This window comes from Aotus nancymaae, unplaced genomic scaffold (genome assembly GCF_030222135.1).
Source record: "Aotus nancymaae isolate 86718 unplaced genomic scaffold, 86718_ANA_hifiasm-v0.15.2.pri h1tg000010l, whole genome shotgun sequence".
NCBI lineage: Eukaryota > Metazoa > Chordata > Mammalia > Primates > Aotidae > Aotus > Aotus nancymaae.
Window position 1 is genome coordinate 34771446 of NW_026988421.1, and position 25339 is coordinate 34796784.

The 25339-nt window shown below is 40.5% G+C and overlaps 2 protein-coding genes across 7 annotated transcripts in view; one reads left to right on the plus strand and one right to left on the minus strand.

Annotated features, from left to right (window-relative positions):
* ENTPD1 (ectonucleoside triphosphate diphosphohydrolase 1) overlaps positions 1-25339 on the minus strand; it is a 155346-nt gene that overhangs the window by 114607 nt on the left and 15400 nt on the right. The gene's annotated exons all lie outside the window — the stretch shown is intronic.
* LOC105708159 (uncharacterized) overlaps positions 1-25339 on the plus strand; it is a 112508-nt gene that overhangs the window by 68201 nt on the left and 18968 nt on the right. The window contains exons 3-5 of one of the 6 annotated variants that reach the window (XR_010341769.1): positions 1699-2974; positions 4004-4177; positions 20075-21402. Coding sequence is in view for 3 of the 6 variants with exons in the window: in XM_064374036.1 (XP_064230106.1) it covers positions 3763-4177 (415 nt within the window). In the remaining 3 variants the exon portion in view is untranslated. Of the gene's footprint in view, positions 1-1698; positions 2975-3097; positions 4178-7116; positions 11350-20074; positions 21403-25339 lie in introns of those variants that run through there. The other 5 variants (XR_010341767.1, XM_064374038.1, XR_010341768.1 and 2 more) reach the window with 5 other exon arrangements.

Genomic DNA, 25339 nt, shown 5'->3' on the forward strand with positions numbered 1-25339 from the left:
TTAAAAGAAACTTTTAAAAAAAATCAAAAAATTTGAAGACTGAGTAGATATTTTATAATATTACAGAATTGTTAATTTATAAGGTGTGGTAATAGTATTGTGGCTGTAATTTTTCAAAAGTCCTTATCTACTGGAGACACACACTGAAATATGTACAGATGAAATCTGGGGTTAGTTTGAAAAAGAGGAATGGGTGCGGTACAGATAAAACAAGATTAGGGATGAGATTATAACTGCTGAAGCTGGATGGTACGTGGGGATATGTTTTATTATTTTACTTTCTATATTTGAAATTTTTTGCAATAAAATGCAAGAAAGAATCCTGGTGAAAAAGTGGGAGATTATTCGATGATGTGCAGTGGTTATATGGGGTATTGTTACTTGTATTTAACAAATGTAACTGACTATTTCTGGAGTCAGGAGCAATATGCAAAATGGACTTGGGGAGTTAAAAATAATTGCTATAAATTGGCAAGATGATCCTCACAAAGTAGGGTATTTCATTTTAGGGGCAAATAGGGGCAGAAAGAAGAAATCATTTGCCAGAAAAATATAAGTAATTGAACATAAACTGATCAAAGCTAAAAAGAAAATAGAACTGATATCAGTGTAATAAAGAAAAGTATATTCACCATGCAATTTGTCTGTAGTGCAATAATCAGGCAGCAATATCAAGGTTTCCTCAGATTTCCCTGTGGAACTTAACATTAGATGTAGAAATCAGGAAGGACCACACACAATGTCCAACATGCAATATGCTATTGTGGTTTGATGGTTTAAGGCATGCTCCATAAACCCAACAGTGACCAAGCAGGAACCACATAAAATGGACTGAGTAGTAATGGTAGTTTCTGCATCACTGGGGACCAGATAGTCAGGGCAGGAAGGATGGAGCTAGTTGGATAGGGTGGAAGATGAGCATTCAGTTCTCTATATTGTTTCTAATTCTCCATTAAAATAGAAGTCTATTGATAAAACTCAGGATAGGTGGTACTCTGGTTTTACGTATCCTAAAATAAATGCCCAAGGTAACTATTGTACAAAATGACATGTTTTGCCAATTCCAAGAATGACTGTATTTATGTATTCAACTTTAGTTATAGATGAATATATGAAAAGATTCTTCATAACATATGACAAAGTGTTCAAAATATTATGACATTTTGATGTTTTTAAACAATCCTTGTTCATGGTCAATTTGAAGATTAAAAGGAGACTGTAAAATAATGGATTTTTTGGGAGTGTGGAGGGTGTGAAAAAACTTAAAATATAATAATAATGGATTTTTGTATATGAGATGCCAGAGATATGGTAAATCACATTACTTCAAAAATCTTGGGGTAAAATGTTACGTGTTATATGGCAATTAACGAATCTAATCTCAGGAATTCAAAATTGTTTTCCCACCAGCAATAGACCCCTGCCCCATCCTTTTTATGATCTCTATAAGCCAAGATACTAAGTCAGTATGCTTTGGTACTGGTGTATGCATATTCAACAAATCAAAGTTGTCAACAAGTTTGGAAAACTATATCAAATTTTCTTGACACTACTTGACATTGTGCTTTGACAGTCTATCGGCACTACACATACATGTTTTATCAAAAGATAAATACTGATTAAAATTAATTCAGTCGAATTTGTATTTCTCTACCATCAGTAACAACCTCTCCCCTCATTCCATCTGCTTGTTTACAGATATCCAGAGATGAGAAGGACCCCTGTGGTACAAGAGAGGAGGAGCAGAGAAAAAGGGATGGATGTATCTGAAAGTGTTTCAAGAGTATTTAGAATGCACACTCATTGAAAAAGTGCCCTGTCCCTTCTTGTGGAGAGCAGTAGGAGAGGCATTGTCTCTTCAGTCAGAGCCATGGTTCTCAACTCTGGCTGTACATTATAATCACAGGGCCAATTATAAAAAATACTAATGCCCATCCGAACCTTCAGAGATTGGAATTTTATTGGGTTTGGGGTAGGTTTCAGCCATGTTTTTTGTTTGATTGATTGAGTTTTTGAGACAGAATCTCTCTCTGTTGCTCAGGCTGGAGTGTAGGGGTGCAATTTCAGCTCACTGCAACCTCTGCCTCCCAGGTTCAAGTGATTCTCCTGCCTCAGCCTCCTGAGTAGCTGAGACTACAGAGGCACACCACCACACCCAGCTAATTTTTGTATTTTTAGTAGAGACAGGGTTTCACCATGTTGCCCAGCCAGGATGGTCTTGATCTCCTGACCTCATAATCCACCCACCTTGGCCCCCCAAAGTACTGGGATTACAGGCATAAGCCACCGTACACAGACTCGGCCATGTTTTTTTTAAAGGCCAAGATGATTTTAGAGTGCTGCCAGGGCATTAAGAAGATCTGAATTCAATTCTTTTTTTATGATCTTAGACAAGTTAGTGAGCGCTTCTGAACCCCAATGTATCTGTAAACGAAAGGTGTTGTCTTTTCTTTTTTTTTTAAATCTACCTCACAAGAGCCATGGTGGGGGGTAAAAAAAGAATAAATATGTGAGAACTCCCAAAACAGACTCTGGCACATAGGTGGCACTCAGTAAGAGTGAGTTCCGTTCCTCTTCACTATGTGTTAATCTATGTTCGTATTAAACAAAACATTGTCTTTTGTACTTGTGTCTCTTGCTTTTTCCCCCCTCTGATATCTTCTACTTATTTTTCAGAAGTAACCTAAGGGTACTTGAGGAAATGAGAGTCAAAGGCCTTTCCCTTCTATAGCACAAAGGACCTCTCCACCCCTTTTCCCAAAGTTAAGTGATTCTATGTATTCAACCAGCAACTGTGGAACTGAGGCAATGTTGGGAGAAGGAGTGAAGTATGACCTGACATCACCCATGTCTTTCTATTTCCAGGTAGTCAGGGAGGAATGCCCTAACTGAGCTTGGGGAAGCCCCTGAATGTTGCAGAATGGCAAACCCTTCCAAAGTGAAAGTATGCAACCAAACATGGCACCAGAAGAAGGTAAGCCTGGAGTGCACAGCACAGCAGCTTCAAGCAGAGCAGGCACCCAGTGAGAGTTTGCTGAACTGAAACAAAGATCTTATGCTTATCTTATCAGTATTTCTCTTTTGATAAAACATGTATAAGTAGTGCCGATAGACTGTCAAAGCACAATGTCAAGTAGTGTCTTTTGCAAAAGCTTCAGGAAAGTATTATGGCTGAAGGCAGCCTAATCTTCTTACCTTGAGCTAATGGCAGAGAGTAGATAACAAGGGAGTGCAAAGGAATGTATCTAGATAAGTTTATTTACCTGTTTCTGGAAACCAATCTTTGATCATCCACTTGGGGGTCAACAATGTTAATTACCCACAAATGGTGCTTTCTCCAGGCCTTTGTCATTAAATCTGTACTAAATAAATGCAGGCATCTCTGGCTTACCTGGGCCACACTTTCTCATTGGCGGTGCTAAGCCGTGGGTCCTCTAGCCGTGCTCAGAGGCAAAATACCTGTGTCTCTGTACTCTGTTCATCCGTCCCTTGGCCAGAGTCTGCAGGACAGACTCTGCAGCTGGTGCCCCTGCATTGAGGAATGCTGCAATGGATCACAACGGAACCCTCAAAAAGGAAGGTGAAGAGATTGTGCAGTCATTGGCGCCTGCTAGGGATTTCCAAGTTTGAGGGAATTGTTCAGGCTAGGGTTCAATCTTGGGACAACAGTTATCAGCTCAACAGAAACAGTATATAACAGTATTGAAGCAGCTGCTCAAAGCTAGTGGATCCTTGGTTTTGCAGGCTCAATTAAGGGACCTAATGCAAAGTATTGTTTCCCATAACCCATGGTTCCCAGGAGAAGGCACGCTACACACAGAGCTCTGGGAACAAGTGGGAAGAAATCTTAAACAATATCATGCACAAGGGCCATGGGTCCCAGTAACATCTTTAACTTTATGGGCCTTAGTCAGGGCTGCTTTGGCCCCACTCTACACAGAAGAGCCTAAAGAGGGAAGGGAGGAGGAACCACCTACCTTACCATGTCCTCCTTCTCCCTCAGCCTTGCAATTTCTGAGTAAAAATACCAAAGAGGAAACAAAGGTCTTGCCTGAGCCTCCTTCCCCAATAAATTGGAAAAAAGACAAGGGAGACGCTACAGCTATGGGACCCCATCTTAGGCAAGCAGCATTAGAAGGGGAGCGCTTGGCCTGCCGGGTAATGCAAGATCAACAAGGTAATTAGTTATTTGAACCCATTTCTTTTGACACTTATAAAAAGATAAGAAAAAGCATTAGAGAAAACGGAGCCAATAGCCCATTTACGAAAGGATAAATTGAGGCCATAGCAAACAATTACCACATGACCTCTTCACTGTTATTCCAAGGGCTGAACCTTAAAACAGCCCTACCGCTAACATGGCTCTCTCAAAATCCTATTTGGATAGAACAGTAGCCTTTAAAGGAAGAGAAATTACAATGAGTCCATGAATAATTCATTATTCAATTAAATAGTTAATTCTATTAACTAATTAATAGCCAGCCATATAGAATCGTCAAGCAGCCCTTGGAATTCGCCCATTTTCATCATTTCCAAAAGGTCTGGCAAATGGAGACATTTGCATGACATATATGCTATTAATGCTAATCTGAAACCTATGGGGACTCTTCAGCTGGGGCCCCTTTCCCCTGCTGTGATTCCTCAAGATTGGCCGATAGTCATTATTGACGTAAGACTGCTTTTATACTATTCCCCTTGCAGAACAGGACAAAAAATTTGTGTTTACATTACCAGCTATCAATAATGAAAGACCAGTTTGCTGATTTCATTGGAAAGTGCTTCCTCAAGGAATACTAACAGTCTCACCATGTGTCAGTATCATGTAAATCAGGCTTTGCTCCCCAGTAGAAAAGAATTTCCTAATTGCAAGATTATTCATTTTATGAATAATATTTTACTAGTATCCCCAATGGAGCCTGTACTTTTAACTTTATATGCTTCTGTCCAAAGGAGTACACAGTTAGGTTTAATCAGAGGACATGAAAAAGTACAGATGTCCTCTCCTTGGAAATATCTTGGATACATCCTAACTCCCTGGTCAGTAAGATCTCAAAAGGTTAAATTCAATACTAGTAACTTACATACCTTAAATGATTATCAAAAATTACTAGGTGATATTATCTGGCTTCACCCTAGTTGGGCATAACTACTGATAAGTTGCAAAACCTGTTTTCTATCTTAAAAGGCAAGAGTCCTAGATTCTCCCAGGTACTTAACCCCCGCCAGAAAAAAAGGAAATTGAGGAAATAGAGCAAGCTATTTCTAAGAGGCAACTAGATCTCATAGACCTACAATATTCAGTTCAATTGTTTGTTTTTCCTACTAAACATTCCCCAACAGAACTAATACAACAGATGGCCCCAGTACTGTGCTTCCTAGAATGGGATTTTTGCTCACATAGTGGAACTATCTCCCTGTATCCAGCTAGTTTAGTAAAGTCATCTATACAGGCCACAGATGATGCAATCTGTTGCTAGGTTATGACCCTGATGTCTTAAGAATTCCCTTGAGTAAAAAGCAATTTGAAGCAGTTTTGCCCCTATCTCTAGATCTTCAATAGCACTCTCTGATTATGCAGGCCATATAGAACATGCAGTTCCTGCTGGCAAACTACTTCAGTTCTTACCTCATACTCCTGTAGTTTTGCCTACAAAAGTAATTCACTCCCTCATACCCAACACTTTAATGCTTTTTACTGATGGCTCTGGTAAAAATGGAAAAGCTCTTATATGGTGGGAACTGCCTAACTCCCTCACTTGATCTGGATTTAACTGCACTCAAAGAGTTGAGGTTGGAGCCCTAATATTAACCCTGGAAACATTTTCTGCTCAGCCCATCAATATTGTTAGTGACTCTGCTTACTCTGTTTATTTATTGCAGAACCTTGAGACAGCCCTCACTAAGTCCACTCTTGAGCCTACCCTGTGTACCCTTTTTCTTTGGCTTCAGCAATTGCTAGATCTATAAACACATCCTATTTTTACTACACGTATTCAAGCCCAGGGCTCACTGCCTGGCCCACTGGCTTATGGCAATGATCAAGCAGAACTGCAGGTTATGATGTCACTGCTTGACCAAGCCACCCAATCACATCAATTTTGGAGAAACTTAACAATTTCAACTTACTCGAAGACTAGCTAAACAAAGTATCCTGCAGTGCCCAGATTGCCAGATCACAAGCATGCCCCCTCCTTTAACAGGTGTTAACTCTAGAGGACTAGAACCTAATCAGTTATGGCAAACAGATGTTATACACATCCCTGAATTTGGAAAACTCAGATATGTACATGTATCCGTTGATACCAATTCTCATCTAATTAGCACACATGCTCTTCCTGGAGAGTTTACCTGATAAGTTAAACATCTTCTTTAACTTTTGCATTTATGGGGCAGCCCACAAAAATTAAAACTGATAATGGTCTGGCTTATGCCAGCTGACAATTTCAACAATTTTGTCACACATGGAACATCCAACATTCCATCGGCAACCCATAGAACCCCCAAGGACAGGCCATAGTAGAACATGCCCACTCCACCCTTAAAAATATGCTCAGAAAACAAAAAAAGGGGGAATATGAATAAGGACCCTGGAACACTACTAGCACAAGCCGTATATATACATATATATATATATTTTGAGACGGAGTTTCGCTCCTGTTACCCAGGCTGGAGTGCAATGGCGTGATCTCGGCTCACCGCAACCTCTGCCTCCTGGGTTCAAGCAATTCTCCTGCCTCAGCCTCCCGAGTAGCTGGGACTACAGGCACGTGCCACCATGCCCAGCTAATTTTTGTATTTTTAGTTGAGATGGGGTTTCACCATGTTGACCAGGATGATCTCGATCTCTTGACCTCGTTATCCACCTGCCTCGACCTCCCGAAGTGCTGGGATTATAGGCGTAAGCCACCGCACCTGGCCCGCACAAGCCGTATTTACTTTGAATTTCTTAAATTTACATGACAAATGTCAATCAGCTATAGAAAAGGACTTTGCTAAAACCACTCAAGACATAAAAACCTGCAGTTTTATGGAAAGATGTAAATAGTAATGTATGGTATAGTCCAGATGATTTGCTAACATGGGGAAGAGGATATGCTTATGTTCATACCTCCTCAGGCCCTCTTTGGATTCCAGCATGATGCATCAAACCATACCATGGCATGGCTAGGACCCAACCCAGTACCAGATATGAAGGAAATGACCCTGCAGGACCCGCAGCCCTGGATATCATGCTGAAGAAGACAACTTAGGAGGCTGAGCAAATCCTTCTCTGGACACAGACACCATTCACTCCAGATAATTTGTTCCTTGCCATGCTCTCTATTGTACATTGCAACTTTTGTAGGGTATTAACCTTTCTTATTCTCTCACTCAGCCTGCAACCCCTGCTACACTCTATTGGGCTCATCTCTTAGATCTGCTTTTTTTTGCTCTGTTACTTAGGCAGCACCCCCTTCCCAGCCTCTAATAACATAGCTGTTTGGCTAGGAAGGATTGAAATACCCCCAGTGAGGTCCCTCAGTAATGGACACAGTGGCCTGAGGTGCCAAGTAACACTACATGTCACTCCTTGAGTCACTACATGTTACTGAGTATACTCATGTTTGTCATATGTTATTTACTAATTCTAGGATGCAAAGGCAGAACATGACATAACCGCTGTGCCTGACAAACCTGTTGCTGCACATATCTGTACTTTTCAATCAATAATACCTGATGAAAAAAAAAAAAAAAAAAAAACAGAAAAAGGGGAGATGTAGGAGATCAGTCAGGGTGGTGGGAAAAATTATAGGAAATATGCAAAAGCTTCTTGGAAGGACAGGAGATTTTGCAAAAGTTTCAGGAAAGTATTATGGCTGAAGGCAGCCTAATCTTCTTACCTTGAGCTAATGGCAGAGAGTAGATAACAAGGGAGCACAAAGGAATTTATCTAGATAAGTTTGTTTATCTATTTCTCTGGAAAATAACCTACTTTAGGGGGCTGACAATGTTAATTACCCACAAATGCTGTTTGCTCCAGGCCTTTGTCATTAAATCTGTACTAAATAAATGCGAGCATCTTTGCCTTATCAAGGCCCATTGGTGGTGCTAAGCCGTGCAGTCCCCTAGCGGAGCTCACAGGCAAAATACCTGTGTCTGCATACTCTGTTCATCTGTAGCTTGGTCAGAATCTGCAGGACAGACTCAGCACTATGCTATGGCAAATATCTAACCCAACTCTAGTACTTAATGAAGTCAGTGCTGTGTAGGCATTACCTTGGTTTACAGCAAGTATTTCTCAATGATTATAACCACTCTTATTTGAGCTATAATTACTACCTCTCTCTTGCCTTGTATTAGTGAATTCTCTTACCTAAATGTTCTGTTGAAATATCCTCTTTACCTCCTTTATCCTACCCCCCACATCAAGTGCCTCAACTTGTCTAAATGTCTCAAAGGTCTGCAGAGATAATGAGTGAGCTGTCACTTCATCAAAAATGGTAAGATTGGCCAGGTGCAGTGTCTCACACCTGTAATCCTAGTAACACATCTGTAATCCTAGTACTTTGGGAGGCCAATTCAGGAGGATTGCTTAAGGCCAGGAGACCAGCTTGGGCAACATAATGGGATCTCATATTTAAAAAATGAAAATAAAAGCATTAACTGGGCATGGTGGCTCATGTTTATGGTCCCATCTACTTAAGAGGTTGAGGCAAGAGGATCACTTGAGCCCAGGATTTCAAGGCTATGATTATGCCACTGCACTCCAACCTAAGCAACAGAGCAAGACCCTATTTCTTAAAAAATAAACAAATAAAAATAAAAAAGATAAGATGTTATTGCTACTTCAAAACACAAACCCAAATCCATGAATTGCAAGTATAACTGATAAAAGCTATAATTTCTTTAAGGTCAAGGATATTTAATCCCAGCTACTCAGGAGGCTGAGACAGGAGAATTGCTTGAACCTGGTAGGTAGAAGTTTTAGTGAGCTGAGATCGCACCATTACACTCCAACCTGAGCAACAAGAGCGAAACTGTCTCAAAAAAAAAAGGACTCATTATCTATGAAAGACCAATCAACTTATTAGAGCTCCAAAACTTAAAAATATTTTTTAAAATTTAAATTTTTTTAAAAAAACTGCTAAATTTAAAGAGATAATAAATAGATCAGTGATTACTAAAGATTCATCAGGAAAGGGAAAGGTTGAATAGGCACAGTAGAGGGGATATTTTTAGAGTGATAGAATTTTTCAGTATGGTTCTGTAATGGTGGATACATGACAATATGCATTTGTCAAAATCTATAAAACTTTAAATCACAAAGAATGAACCTTAACCTATACAAAGTTTTCAAAAATTATTCAGGAAGTCAAGGGAGCCCAGAATAAAATGTAAGTTGTGACAAAATAATTGAACTGTATTACAAATGCATGAAATAACCTCACAGAGGGAGGTAGAGGAAAAGGGTGCTGACCTAAATCCCTTTTTTTGTTTTTGTGATAGAGTCTTACTCTGTAACGCAGGCTGGACTTCAGTGGCATGATCTTGGCTCATTGCAACCTCCATCTCCCTGGTTCAAGTGATTCTTGTGCCTCAGCCTCCCAAGTAGCTGGAACTACAGGTGCACACCACCACACCTGGCTAATTTTGTATTTTTAGTCAAGATGGGGTTTCACCACATTGGTCAGGCTGGTCTTGAACTCCTTGCCTTAAGAAATCCACCCACCTTGGCCTCCCAAAGTCTAGGATTACAGGCATGAGTCCCTACTCCTGGCCCTAAGTCACTTTAGATGTGAGTAAAGTCTGTAAGACCAAAGGCAAAAGGAACATACAAAAGAACATTACTCTGTTTCCCAAGATTCATAATTCTGAAACCACTATAACATGTATACTGGAATCAGAAAATTACATAAATGGATGACAGACAATAGGAATCAGGCTTCTCACTGTGGGAGTGGAAGCTTATAGACAAGTAAGGGGAGATAGCTAGAATGATCCATGTGGTAATGGATTAAAGTTAGAGACATCAATATAAACTCAGGTTTAGCTTAATAGAGATACATATGAATAAATACAGAACTATTTATAGTTGTGCATATATATATATGTATATATATGGTTTAGAATATGTCTATATTTTCTTGCTCTGTCAGCTGAGTGGACCTTTAAGCAATAATACTGCAGTAGCAATAAGCACATCTAACCCCCAGATTTTTGTTTCTAAATCATTCTCCCGTAAAAAGAACCAGAATTTCCCTTATAAATAGATGACTCTAGGCTGGGGACAGGAAATATTACAAGGTAATCCTCAAGAATCCTATAGGGCCAGAAAGTAATTAAGAAAAAAAGGAAAGCTTACAATGATGGGGTGTGTCAAAGTGACACAAGAGCCAACTGTAAGAGCTTCCAATAGCCAAAATTAGAGGAATTTGAGCAATAAAATGGAATCCTATTCAATGATAATCCAAAGTATAAAATAAATATCCATAAGTCTATATTGAAATAGGCTATTAATTTATGAAATAGTATATTTAACAAATTAATTATTAAATAAACAAATGGAAGAGAACAGACAAATCCATACAGAAGAATTTCAAATAAATTATGTAAATACTCCACTCTCTAGGAGGAAAAGTATAACTCCCCACTCCTTAAATGCGGCCTGGATAGTGACTTCTTCCCAAAGAGTGCGGTAGAGAAAAGGAGTAAGAAAGAATGACTCTACAGTGGAAAATCCTAACACTACCTCAGCAAGGTCATCTAGATTAACATTGACAGTGATAAATCATGTTGATAACACATATCTTTGGTATGATGTGATGACAATGGCACCCTGTGGTCTTCCTCCAAAAAGTACGTAACTCAAATCGAATAATGAGAAAGATATCAGACAAATCCCAGTTGAAGGACATAATAAAAAATTTCTGACCAATATTTTTCAAAACTGCTAAGGTCATCAAAAATAAAAATTCTGAGAAATTGTCACAGCCAAGAGGAGCCTAAGGAGTCATGAAGATTAAATGCAATTTGAAATCTTGTACCAGAAAAGAACACTGGGTAAAAACTAAAGAAATCTGAATAAAGTATGGACTTTAGTTGACATTAAGGTGTCAGTATTGGTTCATTTATTGTATCATATGTACCACACTAATGTAAGATGTTAATAATCAGGAAACTGGGTAGAGTATCGGGTAACTTTCTGTACTATCTTCATAACTTTTCTGTAAATTGAAAACTATTCTATAATTAAAAGTTTATTTTTATTGTTTAAAAAATATGTTAACAGTGTATAGATATTTAACTGCAGCTGTTGTACCAGAAACCCCTTGGTGAAGCCCATCTTTATTAAATTAACTGCTTTAATGACATGACATGATTTTGCAAAAGCATGTTACACATGATTTCTTGTTCGAACAGAATTCACTGTATGCACATCCAGCAAAACAAAGTTAACTCAGGCTGTGTGCCAAGACATGGAAATAACCTTGTTATACTGAACTTAATGTGAAAATAGTAGTATTTAGATCTTTCCATCCACGACACACAATATTCCCATTGGTCTAAAAACAAAAAAGAAGAAGAAGAAAAAGACAGTCTCTAAGTTGATTTTCTACTATCTTAAAAAGTTTCCAAATACATGTCACTGGGGAGAAGTCAGCAACTCTGCGGGGAGGGCAGGAAGGAGTAGCGACTGCTGGTTGTAGCACTTGAAAAAAAAAATAACAAAAGGAAGGAAAAGGCCTAGGCTTCTCCAGACAGGGTTACCCTTATTTGGGAACGTTGCCAGATAACTTAAAGTAGCTCTGAGAGGGAGAAAAGCTGGTGTTAAGCAAAATTTGCCCCACTAACCAACCGTAAGTGCCCCAGAATTGTATTAATACTTGCCAAGCAATCAAGACTCCAAACAGCATAAATCTCTGTCTTCTACTTCTGGACCTTGCTGGTCCTAAGAGTCAGTGGAAAGTTTTGAAGAACACATGGTCCTTAGACTGATGTGGATGACCTTATCAGCATGGCCCACACACCCAGCTTTTGAGGACAATAATATCCCACAATACCAGACCAGCCTATAGCAGGAAGCTCCCATGTTCCTTTTAACGGCTCCGCCTTTGCAGAGATCAGCCAGGGGTGACAAATCTTTGAGGTAATGCCAAAATCAGGCCTCAGTTCTCCTTTACATTAGGCCCTTCATCCTCTGGGGGACCAGTAAAGTCTGAAGAAATAGGAGAACAGAAAAAGATAACAGTAATAGCAATTTTCACACTTTTGAGATCGTTATTTAGCCTAAGACGACTCTCTCAGCTCATCCAAGGTCTGGCTCAAACCTTAAATCTTTCAAGTCTTCTAGCCAACCCTCTTTCCTCCAAATTCGAAGAGGCTTTCATAAGTGCCAAGCAACTTGGCAATTGCTTAATGCCTTGCACTGCTGATTTTTCATATGTAATGTTTCTTACGGGCATACTCCACTTGATTATGCTTGGCTTCACTGTGTTTCACAGACATTGCAGTTTTTACAAATTGATGGTTTGTGGCAACTCTGCATTGAACAAGTCTATCAGTGCATTATTGCAATACCATGTGCTCACTTTATGTGTCTGTGTCACATCTTGGTAATTCTTGCAATATTTAAAATGTTTCCATTATTATTATACTTCTTATGATGATCTGGGATCAGTGACGTTTGATATTAAAATTTTAACTGTTTTAGGACACCACGAATCATGCCCATATAAGATGGTGAATTTAATTGATAACTGCTGTTTGTGGTCTGATTGCTCCACTCACTGGCTGTCCCACTATCTCCCCTTCTCCTTGGGCTTCCCGTTCCTTGAGACACAACATATTGAAATTAGGCCAGTTATTAACCTTACAAAGGCCTCTAAGTGTTCAAGTAAATGGAAAAGTCACATGTCTCTCACTGGGAATCAAAAGCTAGAAATGATTAAGCTTAGCGAGGAAGGCATGTCGAAAGCTGAGACAGGCTAAAAGCTAAGCTGCTTGCAGAAAACAACCAAGTTGTGAATGCAAAGAAAAAGTTTTTTAAAAAAAGTAAACACACTACTCCAGTGAACACACATATGATAAGAAAGAGAAACAGCTGTATTACTGATATGGAGGAAGTCTGAGTGATCTGGATAGAAGATCAAACCAGCAACAACATTCCCTTGAGTCAAAACCTAATCTAGAGCAAGACCTTAACTCTATTCAGTTCTATGGAGGCTGAGAGAGGTAAGGAAACTGCAAAAAAAAAAGTCAGAAGCCAGCAGAGGTTGGTTCACGAGGTCTAAGAAAATAAGCCAACTCTGTAATATAAAATTGCAAGGTAAAGCAGCAAGTGTTGATGGAGAAGCTGCAGCAAAGTATCCAGAAGAGCATGCTAAGATCATTGATGAAGGTGGCTACACGAAACAGCAGATTTTCAATGTAGATCAAATAGCCTTCTTTTGGAAGAAGGTGCAATCTTTGATGCCACATTAGGCCCTTCATCCTCTGGGACCAGTAGAGTTTTTCATAATAGCTAGAGAGATGAAGTCAATGCCTGGCTTCAAATCTTCAAAGGACAGGATGACTCTCTTGTTAGGGCCTAATGAAGCTGGTGACTTTAAGTTGAAGCCATTATTACTTGACCATTCCGAAAATCCTAGGGCCTTTAAGAAATACGTTAAATCGGCCGGGCACAGTGGCTCACGCCTATAATCCCAGCACCTTAGGAGGCCAAGGCAGGCAGATCATCTGATGTTAGGAGTTTGAGACCAGCCGGGCCAATATGGTAAAATCCCATCTCTACTAAAAATACATAAAATTAGCAGTGCTTGGTGGTACACGCCTGTAGTCCCAGCTAATCAGGAGGCTGAGGCACGAGAATTGCTTGAACCTAGGAGGTGAAGGTTGCAGTGAGCCAAGATTGTGCCACTGCACTCTAGCCTGGGTGACAGAGTGAGACTTCATCTCAAAAAAAAAAAAAATTACATTAAATCTACTCTGCTTGTGCTCTATAACGGGAACGAAAAAGCCTGGATGAGTGTAAATCTGTCTACAAGCTCATGTTGATGCTTGCTACATCAGAAAAAATATTCCTTTCAAAATATTACTGTTCATTGACAATGCACCTGATCACCCAAGAGCTCTGATGGAGGTGTACAAGAAGATGAATGTTATTTTTATGCATGCTAACACAACCTCCATTCTGCAGCCCATGGATCAAGAAGTAATTTCAAGTCTTATTACTTAAGAAATAGGTTTCGGTCGGGCACAGTGGCTCAAGCCTGTAATCCCAGCACTTTGGGAGGCCGAGGCGGGTGGATCACGAGGTCAAGAGATCGAGGCATCCTGGTCAACATGGTGAAACCCCATCTTTACTAAAAAAATACAAAAAATTAGCTGGGCATGGTGGCGCATGCCTGTAATCTCAGCTACTCAGGAGGCTGAGGAAGGAGAATTGCCTGAACCCAGGAGGCGGAGGTTGCGGTGAGCCGAGATCACTCCATTGCACTCCAGCCTGGGTAACAACAGCGAAACTCCGTCTCAAAAAAAAAAAAAAAAAAAAGAAATACATTTCATAAGGCTGTAGCTAACTTAAGAAATACATTTCATAAGTATTTCATTCTTATCACAGATAGTAGCTACCATAGATAGTTCCTCTAATGGATCTGAGCAAAGTAAACAAAAAAATTTTCTGGAAAGAATTCACCATTCTAGATACCATTAATAACATTCGTGATTCATGGGATGAGGTGAAAATATCAACTTCAACAAGGATTTGGATTAAGTCAGTTCCAGCCCTTATAGATGACTTGGAGGGGTTCGAGACTTCAGTGAAGGAAGTAACTGCAGATGTGCTAGAAACAGCAAGAAACTAGAATTAGAAGTGGAGTCTGAAGACGTGACTGAGATGTGACTACAATCTCATGATCCAGCTAGAGCAGATGAGAACTTGTTTCTTATGGATAAGTAAAGAAACTGGTTTCTTGAGATGGAATCTACTCGTGGGAAAGAAGCAGTGAACATCATTGAAATGACAGCAAAGGATTTAAAATGTTACATAAACTTACTTGATAAAGCAGCAACAGGGCTTGAGAAGACTGACACCAATTGTGAAAGTCCTACTGTGGGTAAAATGTCATCAAACAGCATCACAGGCTACAGAGAAATCTGTCATAAAAGGAACAGTCAATTGATGTGGCAAACTTCACTGTTGTCTTCTTTTAAGAAATTGCCACAGCCACCGCAACCTTCAGCAACCACCATGCTGATCAGTCAGCAGCAATTAACATTGAGGTAAAATCCTCCACCAGCAAAAAGATTACAACTCACAGAAGGTTTAGATGATCATTAGCATTTTTAACAATAAAATATTTTTAATCAAGGTATATACATTGTACTTCTAGCCATAATGCTATTGCACACTTTATAGACTACAATATAATGTAAACATAACTTTTATAGGCTCTGGAAAACCAAAAAATTTGTGTAACTTGCTTTATTGTAATATTTGCTTTATTGTGGTGGTCTGGAACTGAACTTGCAATATCTCTAAAGTATGCCTATATGCGAATTCTTTTTCTCTCCCCCTTATCCAAATCCTCCAATATCCCACAGCACCTAAACCAGAGTGTGCATATGTGCACAATAAATAGCTAATCTTTTTTGGCTATTGTGATCTCCCTCTAATTGCCATTTTAAAAATGTAAATTCGATCTCTTTTCTCATCTTACCCTTCTGGTAAGCTACTCAAAACAGTCAGGAGATCATCATGATTATGTATAGCATACTTATGGTGAGTCTTGGTTTGAGGTGAGAAGGAATAGGTCTTCTCCATCTCACCAACTGGGTATGCATTTCTCTAACCAATTTTGCCTTTTTTGAACCTGATCACACACAACTCCCTGCACTCTGCTGACTGTCCACTACATCCAGCTTTGGTGCAGGAAAATGATGAGATCTAAGCCTCTGGACAGTGACCCGTGATCTGGCCAAGCAAGGGGCCTCCCTCACCTCTATTTTGGCCCTAGGTTTGCCTACTGCCATACTTCATTAGTATCTGATAATTACCCCATCTTTGGAAAGCTGGTTCATATGCTTATCTGAGCCCTTACCATCTAAAAATCAAGGCAGGCACAGGACATTACCAGTCTAATCATCAGACTACCATGCACACATAGAGATTCCAGGGGCTGATGCGAAACAGCGTTTTCTCCCTCTGAGGCTGCTGAGCGGTCCATGTGCAATACACCCCTGCTGAGCATCATTCATGCAATCATTTATTCAATAAATATGGACTGGACACCTACCATGTGCCAGGGACGTTTTTGAGCATTAGGATCCTCTCCTGGTCTCCTTCATCTTCCCTCCCTTCCTTTCTCCCTACGCTAGAAATCCCAGCCCTCAATTAGTTAGTTCCACCAGGTTTTCCTCTTACAGCATGGTGGTGGGATTCAGATGCTCCAGATATCCCAGCATGATACATTTACAAGTCAAACATTTCTCCAGCTACTTTGGCCACCTATCACACTTACAGATTTCCTGCTGTTCTCTCATAAGGATTTGAGAGAAATTCTGCAAAAAAGGTGGCTGTTCCGCAGCCATTGCAAGTTGGAACAAAACTCAATTCCAAGTCTATTCGATTAAAATAAACACAAAATAAAATTCTTTAGAATGAATTTTAGGGCTGTGCAAATAATTTAAACATTGGGGAAAAGTTTTAATTTTTAAGCCAGGTGCGGTGGCTCAAGCCTATAATCCCAGCACTTTGGGAGGCCGAAGCAGGTGGATCATCTGAGATCAGGAGTTTGAGACCAGCTGGGACAACAGTGAAACTCCGTCTCTACTAAAAATACAAAAAAAAATTATCCAGGAGTGGTGGTGGGTGCCTGTAATCCCAGCTACTCAGGAGGCTGAGGCAGAATAATTGCTCGAACCCGGGAAGCAGAGGTTCCAGTGAGCTGAGATGGCACCACTGTACTCCGGCCTGGGGGAACAGAGCAAGATACTGTCTCGAAAAAAAAAAAAAGTTTTAATTGTTTTTCTCTACCAACTGTCAATTCTTCAGAGAGGTTTTTCCATTTCTAAATTAGGCCCCTAATTAACTCTCACAGAGCACCTTCTATTCATTCTTCATACCACTTATTCAATTTGCAAAGATTTACATATGACATCTTTGCTTAATATCTTACTCCACTACCAGACAGCTCCATGAGGGCAGGAACCATTTCTTTTTTATCCCGCATTGAATAGTAGACTCTACACACAGCCTGCACATAATAGGAGAACAGTAAATATTTGCTGAAAGGACAAAGATTCCTTTGCCTAGCCCCTCCATAGATCCCTCTTCATACTTCTAGCTCCACCACTTCATCTCAGTATTGCAGAAAGTGGCTTAGTTCAACTTCAGTGGACTCAAGTAGAGGATCGCTTTCACAAAAAAAAAGGATGTTTGGTAAATACATAGATTATATGTAGAAAGTTATATAATATAGCATTATTTTTAGTGTCAAAAAGCAAAACAATGCTGGGAAACTACCTGGAGTGATTGACTAAATTATACTGATGAGGGATACAAGAGAGCTGAAGTCTGTATTTTTGCACCTATCAGTCATTAGTTAAGGGCTGGGGGGTGGGAGCATACATTTTTTTTTTTTTTCTCCAAGACAATGTCTTGCTCTTTAGCCCAGGCTGGAGTGCAATGGCACGATCTTGGCTCACTGCAATCTCTGCCTCCTGGGTTCAAGGGCTTCTCCTGCCTCAGCCTCTCAAGTAGCTGAGACTACAGGCGCGCACCACCATGCCCAGCTAATTTTTGTATTTTTAATAAAGACAGGGTTTCATCATGTTGGCCAGGATGATCTCGATCTCTTGACCTCATGATCTGCCTGCCTTGGCCTCCCAAAGTGCTGAGATTACAGGTGTGAGCCACTGCACCCAGCTGGGAGCATAAATTCTTAGGCACTTTTGGCCCCCAGTGTGCACAAATGAAGCACATTCCAGTAACTTGAGGGCCATTTGCTCACAAAGTGATGCAGGGCTGGGCTGTTAGGAGGATAACTACACCAGGAGTTGAGTGCACAGAAATAGTAAAGAGATCTGAGGGGTGTGGGTACAACCATCATTGCTATATTTTAACAAAAACCTATATATGCACATCATGCAAGAGCATGAAAAAAGATGGATAAGAATCCTCCTCTGAGGGAGGAACAGAAGAGAAAATGGCTGGAGGGGTGGTAAAGGGGTTTATTAACTTTTTCTTTATATATTTTCAAATTATTTCTATTAAATATTAAACATTTTCATAAACGCTTTAGGGGAAAAGGTTAGCTTGAATCTTTTAATAGATGTACCAATCCCAAGCAAAACTCCCCTTCAACACACTAATTGGTCACACAAATCTCTCAAAACTTTGAAAGTTTTCTAGCCAGGTGTGATGGCTCACACCTGTAATCACAGCACTTTCAGAGGCTGAGCTGGGCGGATCACTTGAGGCCAGGAGTTTGAAAGCAGCCTGGGCAACATGGCGAAACCCCATCTCTATTAAAAATGCTCATGGTGGCATGAGCCTGTAATCCCAACTACTCTGGAGGCTGAGGAAGGAGAATTCCTTGAACCAGGGAGGTGGACATTGCTTTGAGCTGATACCGTGTCACTGGTCTGGGCAAACAGTGAGACTCCGTCTCAAAAAAAAAACTTCGAAAATTTTCTAATATAGCCCAAAGTATGTAACACCCCTATTATTTAAACATCCATTGTTCAGCTAAAACAGGCAATCTTCCACATTAAAAAATAAGGTTGGCTGGGTGCAGTAGTTCATGCCTGTAATCCCAGCACTTTGGAAGGCCGAGGCAGGAGGATCACCTGAGGTCAGGAGTTTGAGACCAGCCTGACCAACATGGAGAAACCCTGGTGAGCCGAGATCCTGCCATTGCACTCCAGCCTGAGCAACAAGAGCAAAACTCCATCTCAAGAAAAAAAAAATCAGCAGGTCATGGTGGTGCATGCCTGTAATTCCAGCTACTCGGGAGGCTGAGGCAGGGGAATTGCTTGAACCTGGGGGGTGGAGGTTGCAGTGAGCCGAGATTGCACCATTTTGTTCCAGACTGGGTGACAGGGTGAGACTCCATCTCAAAAAATAAATAAATAAGGCCAGGTGTGGTGGCTCACACCTGTAGTCCCAGCACTTTGGGAGGCTGAGGCAGACAGACCACAAGGTTAGGAGTTTGAGACCAGCCTGGCCAACGTGGTGAAATCCCGTCTCTACTAAAAATACAAAAATTAGCTGGGTGTGGTGGTGGACGCCTATAATCCTAGCTAGTCAAGAGGCTGAGGCAGGAGAATTGCTTGAACCCGGGAGGCAGAGGTTGCAGTGAGCTGAGATCACACCATTGCACTCCAGCCTGGGCAACAGAGCAAGACTCTGTCTCAAAAATAAAAATAAAATTAAAAAATAATATTTAGTTTTTGCTTAATTATATTAATGTTTAAAAGGTTTTAAAAGCCATTTGGAGGTCTAGAATTAAATTAAAATTCACTTGCATCAAGTACTGTTACAAATAACTCATCTGCATTGGCGATCAGATTAAGTATCTTCCATGAACTACTAAGCATACTTGTGCACGATGATAAACACAGCATAACTCGAGATCCTCTGGAAACAAATAGATTTCTTTTGACTTTGACTGAAAGACACATCTTGAATTCCAAACATTAAAAATCTATTTTCACTGGGCGCGGTGGCTCATGCCTGTAATCCCAGCACTTCGGGAGGCCAAGGTGGGTGAATCACCTGAGGTCAGGAGTTTGAGACCAGCCTGGCCAACATGGTGAAACCCTGTCTCTACTAAAAATATGAAATTAGCTGGGTGTGGTGGTGTGTGCCTGTAGTCCCAGCTACTCAGCAGGCTGAGACAGGAGAATGGCTTGAACCTGGGAGAAGGAGGATGCAATGAGCTGGGATCGCGCCACTGCACTCCAGCATGGGCAAGACAGATCAAGACTCCGTCTCAAAAAAAAGAAAAAAAATCATTTTCATCAAGTGCTTTTGAATCCAGGAAATACATATTCCATGTAGAAAATGTCTACACCCAGCTATAATTTCTTCCAGGAGAAACAGAAATCGCTTAGAGGTCTCTGCTCTGAAGCCTGCAGAATGACAAAGGAGTCTGCGAGATGGAGAAATAGAAGAGTGAAGAGATCTTCACCCTGTGTGCCATGATGCCTTGATATTGACACCAGACAATGTTGTGTCTATCTCCATAATCCAACAGATGGGCAATATGGATTTTGTGACATAAAAATCAGTGTGACATAGGACTACCGAAAAAGGAGGAATTAACAAACTATTTTCTTAATACTTGACTAATAAACATTTACTACATGTACAATTACTTGTTACTATACTTTATGTTATGAAATCAGAGGAAGCAAGAAAAGAATCCAAGAAGAAAATCATTCCTTCCCCCTTCTCCATTTAACTCTTCTTTCCTCTGCTCAGCTGGAAGACGCTCTGTGGAGAAGAGACTACAATGTTCCCAAATTGCAAATAACGTGTCATGATTTATTATAGCCACATTCCATTGCTTCCCTCCCCTAGAGCCCTTGCCATATTTGGCCCTTTTTGTCTCTGTTTTTTATGTATGGAGCAGGTTCCATCTTAATCCACCACATTTAGGTGTCGAAAACATTCTGCTCTTTATTTTCTTTATATCAACTTAAATTCATCTCAAGTCTCTGGCTCTCTAGGCTGGCAAGAAATTCAGTCTGTCATTATTAGAGTCCTCTTACCTCCTTGGCTTACACCAGAATCTGGGGAAAGTGCAACTATAGAAACTGGAAGAAGTGTTTCTAATCTCTCACCTACTCTGAGCTCATCTGATATTGTGGCTGCCCAACTTTTCTGTTCCAATGCTAAGTAGGAAAGGGGGATTGTGGTGAGGGGTTTTGCCTCAGCTGGATGCTCTGGTGCTTGGAGTGGAGCATCTCTGAGACACCATGCAGCTGTCCTTTCTGATATACTACCCAGCAGGACATGACCACAGAATGGGCGAGAGTCCCCACTACCCATAGGCACACCAACCTTCACCCCTTCTCAGTGACCCAAAACTTCCACTCTTTCTTGGTCTTCAAAGGTACCCCTTTATTTCTCCCTATTACCTTATTGCTTTAGGGAAGCTTGCATAATTTTGACAATGAGCCAGGGTAGGACTGGGAACCCACAATAATTAACATCTTAACAAAGAATTCTGCCACTCACACTTGTGTTATCATGTCTTCCCACACAGAATTTATCTTCGCTCCTCACCCCATCTCCATTACTACCAATCCTGGAGTTCCAGAGAGAAGAGTTTGTTTATTACTTATTTTATATTTCCTAAAATACCTAACATGAGAATTCACAACCGCTGCATTTAAGACAGCAAATCCCTCCTAGAAGCCCCTACAAATTTTCACTGAAATGTAAAAAGAAAATGTGTATTTTTCTTTTGTTGTAAAAGTTTTTACAACTGAGTGTAAATATTGTCACAGCAATGCCTGAGACAGAAACAAAGTAGGTTAGGTCGCTGGGTGTGGAGCAGCTTTGTTGTAACTAAGAAGTGCATGGTTTTTAAAACCATCAGAACTAAAAAAAATAAATAAATAAAAATAAAATAAAATAAAAAAGTGCATGGTTAATGTGTCATCAGGTCGGCACTACAGAAAAATTGCAAGAACTTCTGCCTGCTTCAGCCAGGGCAGAACAGGCTCTTCTCAAACAGCAATCATCCTGACAGCAACCAATAACCCCAACCTTGTACTGACATTATGGGGGCAATAGCACTGTAATCATTGCTGGCCTAATTAGTATTGTTGTTGATCATTTAATTATCTTATAATGTGTCTCAAAAAATTATAGTATTTGAAGCATGCCTCTGTTGCAGTTACTAAGAGATGTCCACTTTGGCCAGGTGTGGTGGCTCATGCCTGTACTCCTAGCACTTTGGGAGGCCACGGTGGGTGGGTCACCTGAGGTCTGGAGTTTGAGGCCAACTGACCCACATGGTAAAACCCCACCTCTACTAAAAAATTAGCTGGGCATGGTGGTGGGTGCCTGTAATCCCAGCTATTCAGGAGGCTGAGACGTGAGAATAGCTTGAACCTGGGAGGCAGAGGTTGCAGTGAGCCAAGATTGCACCACTGTACTCCAGCCTAAGCAAAAGAGCAAGACTTCATATCAAAAAAAAAAAAAAAAAAAGTCTACTCCTCTAATTCTTACCTTCTTCCTAGCTAAAAGACTATCCAGCTGGGTGCAGTGGCTCATGCCTGTAATCCTAGCACTTTGGGAGGCAGTGGGCGGATCACCTGAGGTCGGGAGTTCGAGACCAGCCTGACTAACATGAAGAAACCCCATCCCTACTAAACATACAAAAATTAGCTGGGTGTGGTAGTACATGCCTGTAATTGCAGTTACTTGGGAGGCTGAGGCAGTAGAATCACTTGAACCCAGGAGGCAGAGGTTGCGGTGAGCCATCACACCATTGCACTCCAGCAGCCTAGGCAACAAAAGCGAATCTCCATCTCAATTAAAAAAAAAGGATATCCAATGTTAGTCACACTCAGCATAAAGACTACACTGACCAGTCTATCTTGCATCTGTGTGCACAAGGGATGGTGAATCATCTGGTGCTAGCAATAATGTGTTTCTGTGACTATGCCTAGCCTGAAGAGATAACAGGAAGAAGCAGTTCCCAGAATGTGTAGAGTAAGCTATGGCTATAGGAGGCAGCTGTCTTATACAAGCTATGGCTTCTATATTGGATTGGGTTCCCCTAGAAGCTGAACTTGAAGCAAGGATTTGAGCACTACCAGGTAATTTTGATGGCAATTTCAGGAAGCACTGGAAGAGGAGTGGGTAAATGAGACAGGGCAGGGAAAGAGGCCAACACAGAATGCATAGATTAGCAGATTTGAGCGCATTTGGGGCTCTGTCTTAATAGAGAACCCTGGAAAATGGGTGTAGAATACAGCTCATGGCTGTTCTAATTCAGGGAAACAGAAACAGATATTTATCCACCAATTCCTACACATCATTCATTAAGGGATGTTCCCTGGAGAAAGCAACTATCCAGAACCTGTGGCCTGTCCTGCTAATGGGCTGAGCATATTTCTATGGCCAGAAAAAGCCATCAGGCAGAGAGTGGCAGGTATTTTCAAAAGAAGAAGCCACCTCCATGCATAAGGAATGGTGACAGCTGAGAATACATGGGGAGGGGGCCCATAGGGTTAGCTACACCTTCAATTAAAGAGTACACCCACTGCCGGTCCATGGCCCAGCAGGGAAGGAGCTGAGGAATAAATACCAGATCTTGCTCTGCTCACAGGCTTCAATCTCCTGCTGAACCTAACCAGAAGCCCCCTGATGTAGTTCACTCTGGCTGGTCTCCCAGGACCCAGAGCAGGGCAGAGGAGGATGGAGAGTGAACAGAGAATATCCAGCACACTGATCTTCAGGCATTTTCAAGTTTCAAGATTTAAAATCTCACACAACACTGTTTGGTTACAAAAATATTATGACATGTTTATATATTAGCTAAAACTGGGGAAACTGGAAAAGATCTTGGAAAAGTTACCTGAGAGTCCAAACACTTGAAGAAAATTCCTAAATAAGAGGAGACGAGAATTCTAGTTCGGGCGCTGGTAATTATTAATGATGCCACTTTAGGCAAGTCCTTAGCAGCTCTGGCTGTTTCCTCAACTTTATAGTACAGTAACATCTATTGGCCTAATGAAGCTATTATGAAAATTCAAAGAATGTGAAAATGCTCTGTCATTACAAAGGTTATACAAGTGTGAGGTGTTAATATACCATCACTTTTCCAGACAGATAGGAAGCAATTCCATCGTTAAACACAACACTGTTAAAAAGAAATGCCACTATTTTTGTTTCAATGTGTTTTTCAGTTAGGAAGACATTTTCATAAATATTTACCACCACATATCTTTTTGAAAATATGAATGGGTATAAATAAATAACATATATTTATTTACAATTATTTTCTTATTAATAATTCCTCAGCAAAAATCTACATTCTAATTATACAGCAGTTTCTAATAAAGTCATGGTTTTTTCCCCATTATTTCCTTTTATTTTTCAGTGTACTTTACTCTTTTGTCCTTATATGCTTTAACATTTCTAATGACCCAGTAATTATTCCCAAGATTATGATTCTTTGTCCCTTCTCTTTTCACTTCCCTTTTGATGTAGAAATGTAAGACAAATGGTGGTGGCACCATTTGATTATAGTGGGAAATACTGCTCACGCTTGTAATCCCAGCATTTTGGGAAGCTGAGACAGGAAGATCACTTGAGCTCAGGAATTTGAGACTAGCCTGGGCAACATGGCAAGACCTTGTCTGAAAAACAAAACAAAACAAAAAACAGAAATTAACCAAGTGTGGTGGCACGTATCTATAGTCCTAGCTACTCAGGAGGCTGAGGCGGGATCGCTTGAGCCTAGGAAGTTGAAGCTGCAATGAGCTGTAATCATGCCACTGCACTCCAGTCTGGGCAACAGAGTGGGAACTTGTCTCAAAAAGAAAGAAAGAAGGCCGGGCGCCATGGCTCACGCCTGTAATCCTGGTCAAGAGTTCAAGAACAGCCTTACCAACATGGTGAAACCCCGTCTCTACTAAAAGTACAAAAATTAGCTGGACGTGGTGGCATGCTCCTGTAATCTCAGCTACTTGGGAGGCTGAGGCAGGAGAATCGCTTGAATCCAGGAGGCGGAGGTTGCAGTGAGCTGAGATCGTGTCTGCACTCCAGCCTGGGCGATAGAACAAGACTCCGTTTCAAAAGAAAAAGAAAAGAAAAGAAAAAGAAATACTAGGAAGAATAGCTTCTGTGTGCAATAATCAAATCTAGTGAATTAGTAAAATTATTATTAATGTTCCTAAGTGGAGATTTCAGTGTTTCTGACTTGTTAAAAATCAGGAATCGGGATATCACTAAGTCAGAGAAATTCATGAAACAAAGGCAATTATTTCTTCTAGGGCTATCTCACCATTATTGTCTTAAGATCCCCCCAGTGTAAAGTCACTCATTTGGCTGGAATAAAGTTTTCTAAAAGGAACATTAGGGGAAGGGAGATTGTTTTTAAATGTACCACTCCTAGGAAAATAAGTATTTGTCAATTCTTACATACCCAAGACAACACAGAGGGAGGTAGAGACTTAAGGAAACAAAATTAGAAATTTCATAAAAGTGGACATAAAGTTGTCATTCTTATTGCTGACTCTATTGTTTCAAGTCTTTGCAGTGGGTGGGAGTAGGAAAATTTTCTGGGAAGGAAAAGGTTTTGCCCTCTTCCTTAAAGCAAGTCTACTCTATTTTAAT